This window comes from Centruroides sculpturatus, unplaced genomic scaffold (assembly GCF_000671375.1).
Source record: "Centruroides sculpturatus isolate CEXI.00-Female unplaced genomic scaffold, Cexi_2.0 scaffold1037, whole genome shotgun sequence".
In the NCBI taxonomy this organism is placed as follows: domain Eukaryota; kingdom Metazoa; phylum Arthropoda; class Arachnida; order Scorpiones; family Buthidae; genus Centruroides; species Centruroides sculpturatus.
In genome coordinates, this window is record NW_019385488.1 from 143549 (window position 1) to 155060 (window position 11512).

At 32.8% G+C, this 11512-nt stretch overlaps 1 protein-coding gene across 1 annotated transcript; it reads right to left on the minus strand.

The window, feature by feature from the left end:
- Nucleotides 1–3277: 3277 nt before the first annotated feature.
- On the minus strand, nucleotides 3278–11125 carry LOC111639459 (extracellular serine/threonine protein kinase four-jointed-like). Its single transcript, XM_023385353.1, has 2 exons — nucleotides 9679–11125; nucleotides 3278–3971 (listed from the first exon to the last, which is right to left on the minus strand). Exon 1 carries the CDS (start codon nucleotides 10703–10705, stop codon nucleotides 9689–9691), a length of 1017 nt encoding a protein of 338 aa, XP_023241121.1. The 5' UTR covers nucleotides 10706–11125; the 3' UTR covers nucleotides 3278–3971; nucleotides 9679–9688.
- Between the last annotated feature and the right edge of the window lie 387 nt (nucleotides 11126–11512).

Sequence of the window (11512 nt, forward strand, 5' to 3'; positions counted from 1 at the left end):
ATTAAAATAAACAGTAATAGCGGTGAGTGCAGCGTGTCATTTTCTGAGAATTTCAGTTACATCAACAAGATTTACTGTTGATTACATTCTTTGTATTTATAGCATGTCTCTTCATAAATAGCCATATTTATCATTAAGATAGAGAAAAACACATTTAATACTACATGTTATACATGCATTACTTTTCCTACAATACGAAGATTCTAGTTTTGTAACTTATCAAATGGCAAAATTTATGACAAAAAAATGGATAAAATTTTCGACTCAAGATACAAAAAATTATTAAATTTTGTGATAAAGGGTCTTAAACTGTGCTATTAAATGGTTATTAATGAGAACTGGCAAATAGAAACCCCGAAATTTGAGGTAAACTTTTTGATAGCGGAAGATTTCTGTATTCTGGTACAAAATAGATTCGCTCTTATTGTCAGTCTTATAAAATCTATTGATTTTCAATTATAATTATGTTCTTTTAAATTGATAGGCTATATGAAATTAAAATGATTTAGTATAAGTTATCTGCACTGATAATTACGCGAAAAAACCTTATAATGGATTTTAACATTGATAAAATGAGCGATTTTATCAATGTTAAAATCATAGCATTAAATTTTCATAGCATAAATAATTACTAAATATATAACATATTAAATAGATTTTTAACAAATCTGTTCATAGATACGCCTATATTAAGTTTAAATCTAAGTCTAGAGAATTTAAGAATTGCCATGAACATTGAACTAAATCAACAGTTTTCATTTTCTGTAAATTATTTTTAACAAAAAAAGTTTTAAATAAAGCTGATTTAAATATAATTATATAGGCTAAGTACAACTGATTCATTTTATATTATTAGTGTTTTATAGGTAACGTTTTTAACTCTTATAACGTCTTAAAACTTGTTAAAGTTTAAAGAAGGCCCACTAATTAAGTTCCGTTAACTCAGTGATAAAACATAATTATCTTTCTTAAATGACCTTTTAAAAATTCAAATATTCGAGTAAAATATAACAATTTTAACGTCTTTAAGCACCGATCTTTACCGTAACGCAAACATTAGTTACATCGTGATCTGTATAAAACTATTATATCACACTACTTACTAGATCTATCTATATACGCTCATACATAACTTATGCATTGTACACACGTATAATATATATATATAGTTACGATTTCTTTTTCCTTATAAATTTATTATATCTTTTAGAAAAATGCCAACTGTATGCAAAGTTTGCAATTTAGGCTGAAATAGATTTAGAGTTTTAAATTCTTTTTGCTTTAATTTGTAGCGATTCTAACAATAGTTCTAACAGTGATTAATTCTGATCAGTAGCGTAACTAGAACCGAATTAGAACGTGCAAGCTTACAGTACATTCGCCCCTATATCATTGTGGAAATAATTATCTACTAGTGTGTGGATAGAGTACTCTTTAATGTTGCATACAGCTATATACAGAAATATAAGTGCGTTTGTCGCATTTAAATCTTTTCCCTGTATCTTTTTTTCCCTACTTTATTTATAAAGATAAGGGGTCCTCCCCGGTTACGCTACTGATTCTGGTGATATTGCACAATTTGTAGGCTCTCGCAGGAAATATCTGCTTAAACTCGAACGGTTTTGTAGGATAGTAAACATTTACATCTTTAAAAATCAATTTACTTAAATAACGCTTTTAAATAGCTTTTTCTTTGTAATTTTAAGTATATTACATGATACATTTGCTAATATTTGTATTAAATAACTCGATATTTTATTTTTCATTTTAATTATAAAGCTATTATTAAGCATTTTATATGTTTTATGTACTCATTTAGCCATTCGTGCCATGCGATATTCTTTAAATTAATTCGAAGAAAAAATAGAAAATTCGGCTTATTAGTTAATAAAATTATAAAGAATTAATATTTGTATAAACGGTTTGAACGTTTACTAATTGTTTAGGAACAAAAATTATTCATTTTATTAAGAAAATAACTGCAGCTAAGTGAGAAAGATAAGAGTAAAAAAAAATTGCAAAGAGAAACAATCGCGAAAGGTGATAAACAGTGCCAGGTTTTTATCATGTTTTATCATCAGGACTAAGTGCGAGGTTAAGAAATAATTGAAAATCATCTATAAAGATTCGTGTGTATTTATTTAAGTGATGGTTCTGTTGATTGCTTAGGCGAGGAGTCGTCGAAGTGATGATGGGGTCGACACAATGGTTCGTCACGATTTATCTTTCTGCCAACACTGAAAATCATCGATCATAACGTAAATTTGAGACGCTTTTTCTGGGGGGCAACAAACGATTATTAATTACATCAACAAAACATGCGAGGCTGCTCGAGTTTGGCCTTCTTTTTTTTCTTTTTTAAATCGAATTCTGATAGAATTCTTAGCTGCCAAAAACAAATGAAACAGATGAAAAATGTCGGTAACTGTAGAAGGAGACGAGAGAACTGTTAGGAAGTCGCTTGTCCTTCTTTGGAAGCAAACAATTAAAGAAGTTTTCAAGTGGGCGAATGGTAAGCAATCCGTGTTTGAAAAATACATGTTTTGTTTGCTCTTCCTATTCCGTTAACACCGCCACGATTTGAATTTTTATAGTAAAAATTTTAGACTCGAACGGTTCGTTTATTGCCGTATAAACGTATTTAATATATTGATATTACTGTAAAATTTAATAATAAAACTTAAAGAATTGCGAAGGAAGCGATCTAGAAAATTGGAACAAGAATTTCTTTACAAACTCGGCTTTAAAGTGGCATAAAGGATAAGAATTGATGGGCTTAAAAGGGGCAAAACTCTACGCTTTGCCCTTTTAAGAAGTGGGCTCGACAGGAGGAAAATCTCAACAATAGAAAGTATAAAGGAACTGTTAACAATTGTATAAAGAAAGATCTAGAAGTTCAAGATAATTAATTATCTGTAATAAAACTAGATGTCTAAATTTAAAAAAAATATTGATAAACGTAAGAATACGCTGTTGAAAATTTCTATAATTTTCCGTTTCTGTCATGCGAATCATTAAAATTACAACATTTCGTTCCTTCTCGTGATGTGAAGAATGAAAAATGATAACAATTAACCTATAATTTTAATTTATAATCCTTCCGATTAATGAAATTCTCAACGCCTTCGAGTCACATATAAATATAATCAATGTATTTGTATCAGTCAATGATGATATATCTAAGAGAGTGCTGAATCTTTTATTCAGCCATCAATCTTATAAAGATAACTTATTTATTTAGTTACACTAGTGAATTAGATGCTTCCTCGACTTAAGTTACTTCTTATCTGTTGCATAATAAAACTGTAAATCGAATTTATTTAATCCAGAAGTTACAGAATTAAAATTTCTAAACCATCATTTTGAATTTAACATGTGATAAAACCTGCGTGTTCGACTCAGTCTGAGTCTTAAAATTATAGCTTAGTTGGAACATCTGGCATTAAAATGAGGACGTTTCCTTCTTAGAATAAAGCGATTAAATATTCATTTTGATTTCAAAAACCTAATTCAATGAGAGAATTCTGCAAATTACATCAAATTTTATCCTTTCTATATATTTATTTTTCAAGTTATTATGAAATAAAGATGCAGTCCGTCCTCTAAACCTAGAAAGAAATACTTTAAATGTTTATTTCTATAGAACTTATCGATTGATAACACGATCTTAGTGTATATAACATGTGTAGAGTTTAGTCCTAGCTCATAAATTTTAGCAAAATGGCTGAATGAAAACTCCCTCCCGTCCAAAGTTTTTATAATGCGAGCCATAAAATTTAGATTTTATTTAATTTAAAACACAAATTTAAAGCGAAATAAAGTAATTTATGTAAGATATATTAATATTACATCAATAAAATCTGCTTTCAAGAAGACACTGATTCTAAAATGTACATTTTTTTAAATAAAGATTCATTACTAATTCATTGAGAACATGAAGGCTTGCGTTTTTCTTTTAAACTCGTGGAATTCTAAATAGAAATAATTATAAATTAAATTATTTTATAAACATTAAATGCAGTATTCAACAGCTGAAATTTTCCACTTCTTGCTGCTGAACCTTTGAAGTTATTAATATAATTATAAAATTAACTCGGATAAAGGGAGAAATTCTTTGTGCTACAACATTATAAACTTCCTTTTAGTTCAATTCTTTCAATTTTTCTGATATTTTTGAATTGTTTCTATCCATTCCTTCTATACACGTTACATAAATGTATCAAATATTTATAGATTATTTAAATTACTAATTAAAAGCCTTCTAATATAACTTATTTATCAAGTCATTAAATATATAATTTATTTAAATTTACGTATTTTTAATTAAAATGTCACGTAGTTTCCATTAAACTTTATTTCTGTAAGGTTTTATGATTATAATTTTTATAGGCCTTTAATCGAATTTTCTTTAGAAATTTTAAATTAAAATTATTTTATTACAGTCGTTTCAGGTCCATATATAGAACTTTAATTAAATAAATTAATTTTTATGTTAACTGTAAAAAGTCATACGTTTTAATCTAAATATACTGTAAAAGTTATGAAGATAATTCTGTTTTTATTTAATTATTACAATTTTTTTTTAGAAAATTAAATTAAAAATTTGTAATTTATGTATTAATTTATATAAAAATANCAGTAAAAATTGACTTATTAAAGCTATAAAAAATGAATTTTGAAATAATTTTCTTGAAAATTTGCATATTTTACTTTATAATAAATTAAATAATATGCTACTTTTTATAGAAAATATTTCGTTTCATCAGGTCTGAAGACAATTTGAATCGCTATGATTATTTTAAGCTTAATTAATTTTTTTCTGATCTTTAAACTTTGTAACTTGAGGCAAACAGAAGCAAAGTTGGTAAATATATATCCATTATTTATGATATTAATTATTTATAGACTTGTCAGGAATCTTCGATGACTCGTAAAATCAAAATTAATTAGTTTTCTAATAAAGCCAAAAACAAGCAGCTTATTTATGGAAATAATGCAACCATGCGATTGATATATTTCTCCTTTCTTTACAAATTACTAAATTTATAGTAGTGTGCGAGGATTGGGTTATGTTTCTATATTTATTTTTACTGTTTTCTTCTATATTCGAAGGTAAATTTAAGTTATTTTACAACTTAAATCTTTATCGGGAGAGCATCTCCGAGGTTAGATTTTCGATGTAATTATTTGCATAAAGTTTTTTTCCTCTTCTTCTTCTTCTTTTTTACTGTGATTAGACTCCGAATTTGTTACAGGCCCCGAAATTACTTAGTCTTTCATGTATGAGACGATGCTAATTGACATTTAATCCTGCTTACCTAAGCAGAGTAAGAACGATAATGTAACCAATGCTCTTCCTAGGCTTTCGGAGGGGGTCGAAATTCATGATTAGTTGATTAAAAGTGATCGTATTTTTTTCAGTGTTGTTCTTCGTTACTTGTGTTTATATAGAACAGCTAATTTATAGGTGTGATGTTAGTTGTCCCCCCTGGCGACTCATTCATCATCAACATCTGTACTCTTAGACTAATTGCGGTTTGTGAAGTGACCGGTCTCAAAAGACCATATATTTGTCACTCTGCACTCCTAAATCTCACACGTGGTCAATATCGAGCGAGCTGAAGTCAGAATCCAGCTTCTCCCAGTAAAGTACCGCCTTTCACCTCGACCGGGAGTTCAACTATTCCAATTTAAATTGGGCATAAAAAATAGCTTCCACTTTAGTCAGCACAGTTAGAGCTTGAGCAATCGAAAGAAAAAATAAAGGAAAAAAGAAAAAAAAGAAGAGTTAAAAGTCGAGAAGCGACCCGACTCGATTTTGTCTCCTGTGCAGTTTCGAGGGTCATTAATTTTATAAAGTAGAACAGACGTGTCTAAATCATTTTAATGAAGTAAGATAAATAATTTGTTAGCGTCCCATTCAATTAAGTGTTATAAAAGCCATAAATAAGATTATTAGCATTGACCACAACTATCCGGACAAGTAGAACAACCATCCCTTCTGACTTATCAGGTGAGGAGTGTTAACGAGTGCAACTCCATCTCCTTCAGGAACGTGTTGCGATTTATTATCCTTAACCCCGACTGACTTAGCTCCCCAGAAGGAGAAGTCTTTGTCTGAATTGAGAAGGTCGCAAATAACCTGATGGCTTCATCACAAGCAGAAGATGAGTAGTTTATGAAAAAAAAGGTGCTACAGACCGCTAGTTTCCCACAGCTTGACCTTCTATCCAGTTTTACCCGACCGATTGAAAGTCGTTGGGGTGTATAATGTTCTTAGAAAGAAATTTAATAGATGTTGGATTTTACTACTTTAGAAAGAAATTAGATAAGGTCTGTAGTTATTGAGATCTTTCCCTTCTCTTTTGATGTAATAATTAGGTGCAGCCGAGCTTGTTTATCGATAAAGTAAAGTTTGCTTGTCAATGATTCAATTTTTTATAATTACCGACAAGTAAAAACTAGACAAGCGTTTCCACTATAATAGCGTTTCGACGTCATTACAATAGCAAGGGCCTCTTTCCATCAGCAGCACTGCATTCTGGCAACTTTTGCGTGCTTACATGCAATAAAAGTTACTGGCCATTTAATCACAACACAGACCTGTTTTGTGCCGTTTCCCTTCCAGCCATATCAGCCTCGTCTACTGCTTCGCTTCATATCTGTAATTTCTACATATCTGTTGCTCTTCGGATGCTTTCTTCGACTCCGACTCCATTCTTTAGCTACCAATTCGAGAGCGTTCGAGTAAAGACATCGGATACGAACGGCGTGGGAAGTACAGAATGCAAACTTCTGACGCAAACTGATTGCGTAATGTCTGGTATTTTGCGTCGGACGTGTGCGACAGTTAAGGCGTCAGGGTGTTTCCCCCTTATTTCGACGGGTGGGATATTCTGAACTGCCTGACAGTCCACACCCTGAGTGCGGTAGGGGTCGAGCAATCGCTATTGACGCTATTTGTCACTGTGTAGCAACGAGTTGGACTTGGCATGGCGATTCCCTATTAAACTCTTGAAAAATGTGACTGGTGTGGGTAAATACCACTTTGCAATCTGATTTTTCTGAAAGTCCAGGTGCTCCGAAGATTCTTCGGGAGCCTCGTCCACGATCTTCGGAGATGGCTCTCATTGACGAAGGAGCACCAGAGAAATTTGAAGAATTCTGCCGATAATTTTGCGTACCGTGAATTATTTTTTCTTGTCGTGGCTTAAATTTAAATAGGAAGAAATTAAATTCACGAAAAAATTTTTTGAAAGTTTACGAGAATGCTACTTTTGTTACAGGTGGAGAATATTAAAGGCCTTAGTAAATATTCAGGACGCCCATAAGGCCAAAGGGGCAATTTTTCCGGGTGTCACACAAAAGAGGGGCCCCGCAGAGTTAACCTTGTTTTGGCTAGCAGAAAAGGTTCGCTATCGCATTTTATCCCGCAATGGGTTGCTTTTATTTTCATTAACGAGTAATTAGAGACGTTTCGCCCTTTACAACATGGTTTGCCATAGAAAAATGTTAAAGAGTCTCTTTAAAATTCCTCTTCGCCTTAAAATTTTATGTTAGTCAAATTGGCAATGAAGTTCGAGAACTGGTAACAAATAAAAATTATTTTTTTGAACAAGTGGATTCTGAAAAAAACTAAGTTTAACGGTTTCTAAGATTTGTTACTGGGGTAGGGCTTGTAGCCTCTGATTTATGGCACTACCTGTAGGCCTAATCAAAATTAAACTAATAGATTTATTATCTAAATTTTCTACAGTAAGGAATGATAATTCTGTATCTTTAAAATTCAAATATTCGCTTCGCTTCTTAGAAATTTATATACCAATCAAGAGTTTGTTTCTCTACTATTTAAGGTGTTTCTGACTTTGAAAATGATCGTATTTTACAATTTTATAATCAAATTTTATTAAATTTTTCATCGAAAATGAATTTGGAAAGGATCGTCTCGACTTTTAAGCGAGAATGTTAGGCATATGCGATAAATAATTTCATCGAATACTTGGAAAATATTAAGGAAAATGATTGAATGGCCACGTTAAAACCTCAGCGAAGTCGGCTAATTATCGAACATAAGAGAAATTTTTGAAGAGCATCGAATCGTGAGAGAGAAATCGGTGATTAAGTGAGGACATCAGACTTTAATAATCTTTCCCGCAGTAAAAAGATATTCCCTTCTGTTTGTTATCGTTATTCTAACAATGTCTGCTGTTAAGGAGCTGGTTACGCCCGAGGCCATAGCGTAACAAAGTGACCCGAGTAAGAAAGGCATGTCGAGATAGTGTGACATGTCATCTGCTGTCGCAACGTGATAGGATCCTCTGTACATCGTTCTAATCACTTTAAAAGTCAATCGCAAGCATTGAACAACGTCACTGCCCTTATCTGACCATCTGGTTCGAAAGGCATTGTGTTCCTGGAGTATCGCTTGCAAAGAATTCCTCCCCGGAGCAATCTCTTTTCATTTTCGTTTTTACTCTTAAAATACCAAATTTCTTAATGGGTATCTCTTATATTTAACAATGGGATTACGCATTACTTCCTACGGCCGCGCGACCAATGGCGTAACTCTTTTCTTCCTAAAATTACCGCAGTTCGCCCTTCAGTTCTATGGCTGCACAGAAGCCTACATAAAACCCTTTTATCTTTCTTGTTTAGAAAGGCATTTTTAATTAGCGGAAGCTTTTTACATTCAAATTATTTGCTTTTCTTACACCAGCGATCTTTATAATTATTAATGCTCTCTACCGATTTAGAATGTTTAATTCGTGTCTTTCAATTCAGATCATTTGTAAGTTTCTGTTTCAAAGCGTATCATTAGATTTCTATTTTGCTAATTTGAAAACAATCGCAAAGGTTATTCTAGCGGAAAGGCTGTTTCATACATTGTAACAGCCTTTCCGCTGTTACAATGTATGAAACAGCCTTTCATACATTGCTATCTGTACATACCTGTACAGATAGCAATTTAAGCGAACGCATTCAGGCCTATACAGCATTGATTTGGAGTATAAAAATAGCCTAATAATAATTATAGAAGAAAGCCTCGGGATTTTTATCTCGGAACTGCATTTTCTTCATTTTGTATGGAATTCAGCAACTAGTTGTGTAAATGTACCATGAAAAGTACCATTCGATTCATCGTCAGTCGAATGGTAAGAATGAAAAATTGAAATTTGGAGAAAGATATTGATTATGAAATATCGCAATCTTAATCGAAAGTATTGAATGAAATAAACATTTAGATTAAGATACTTAGTAGAAAGCAACGTAATAAAATTATAGAATTAATTATAAAGTATAAGAACTTATACAGAAATGCTCAAGAAATTCGGGAATTTGGAGAGAAAGGACAAATATAAAGAGAAATTTTAATTATAAGGTATAAATTACGAATGAAAATAGCGAGAAAATTGCAGAAAACGTGTTTAAATTGTAATGATGAGCATTTACGTTGATATATTTTGAGTTGAGGTTGTAAAACTTCTCAAACCGAAGTTTAAAATCAAAAAAGAGTCATTCCCTTGAAAAATTTACAACTTTAATCGTATAAAATATAATTAAATTTAAACTCGATTATAGAGAAAGAAATTTTTTAATAAAATAAGTGGAATTATCTCTCCTCATATACAAAATTATTCCTACTTGACTCGATTTAAGCTCGTTATGAACAATACTTACATCGGAGAGACTAGACCAGGCGGTACCTCTTGTCGCACTTTCTGATGTGTTTGTAGACGGTATCCATCCTCTGCTGAAGAGTCCTTAAAGTCTTTTCTGGAAGATAAGGTAACCATTCGGTCACGGACGAACCTTCGTTTTGAAAACTGCGCTTTAACAATGCGTCCAAAGTACTTCTGTGGCGCAATTTCTTGATAGATTCAGCTGTCCTCCTACGGAAGACGCATAGAGAATCGAGTAAGGAGCGATGAAATTGTTCGTACTTGTCCAGGAGACGGTAACCATGCACCAGACCCGATTCGTTATCGAGAAAGATCAATAGGCCCGAACGGCGACACTTGGCAAGATTGTGAGCCGGAGATCTCATCATCTCGGAGTTCCATTGCTCGTTATACATGTTGTTGACAACCCGATCCAAGTTTGCGGTTAAATAATCAAACAGAATCAAATCGGACCACTGGACCAACTCTATGACGTCTTGCCGACTTCTTCCTTTCAGATCGTCGTCTATGGGATGGAGGCGACGATTTTTGGTGCGAAATTGAGTCGGAATGTAAGCTGGAACGAGACCATCTACAAACTTAGTTAAAACGACAGGCCTGTCGTTAGTCCATTGCGCCAAACTGAGCTGATTAGAGACTCCGTTCCAACGATGGCTGTGTCCATTCACCATGGAAAGTACTGTTGGGGGTAAATTCTCTAATCTCAGCAGTTGGCTCAAATAATAGGAAAAGATTTCACCTTGAATCTGATCGTTGTTCTGGCGGTAACGACAACAAGCACTTACACCACCTTCTAGGATGACGTAGCGATTCTGCATGCGACCGCAACCCTCTTCTACTTTGACAACACGCGATTCGTTCACAAATTTCCTCCATTTGTCGATGTAGGAGTCAGGATATCCACGAGGCATCCATCTTTCTACTTGTTCCGACCAATATATCCCGTCAACCAAAGTCGTGTTGGCTGTAGTCACGGGTAAACAGACCACACATCCCAATATCAGCAACGTTAACACATTTATCATGATGATAACAACTTTAAAAGACTCATTTCTAATATCGTCAGCGCTTCATTCTCAGTCTTCTCCTCTCTCTCATCGCTCGTTGTTTGTACGTCCGTTCGTTCCTCCCCCGTCTCAGCAGACTCGCCTCGTCTGGTTGGCCGAACCAGATACCTTGTCTGATGACGTCACCAGTTTGCCTATACGACGGAACACCACGTGCATCCTCTAACCACCTAATCTAATCGTTCATTTTTAAAGCAAATATCCCTTTATTATTAATCTAATAGATGACAGCTAATGCCATTAACACATTTTATCACTTAAGAACTCCGCATCCTTTTCTGCTTTGCCTCATTCAATTTTCACTCATTGACTATTTACTTCGCTTGAAAGATTCTTCTTCCAGGCATTCCGGCATATGCATTCCTTCTATTCATTTTCAGAATAAAGAATTTTAACATTTCATTATTAATTGCTACTCCGTTTGATCATTAAACTTAAAACATTCTTTCACCCAGAATCACTTCCAGTAAATCCTTCTTTTCTCTCATTAGGTATTTAATCTATTCAATTCTAAAAAATTCTAAAAAATTTCTAAAAAATTCTAGAACATTACAATTGAAAATTCTAATTCAATTGAAATCAGAATTTTCAATTGTAAAGTTCTAGAATTTTTTCTCTGTATTAAATTTGTTTAAAGAATTTAACACCTGCTTTTATGCGCTGCGATTAAGCTACATTTTACTCTCTCCTTATTCTCCCTTAAGTTTAATATTAAATTACTAAAGGGTTTATTATATTGTTGTTAAAAGTTGCTCGAAAAATAAA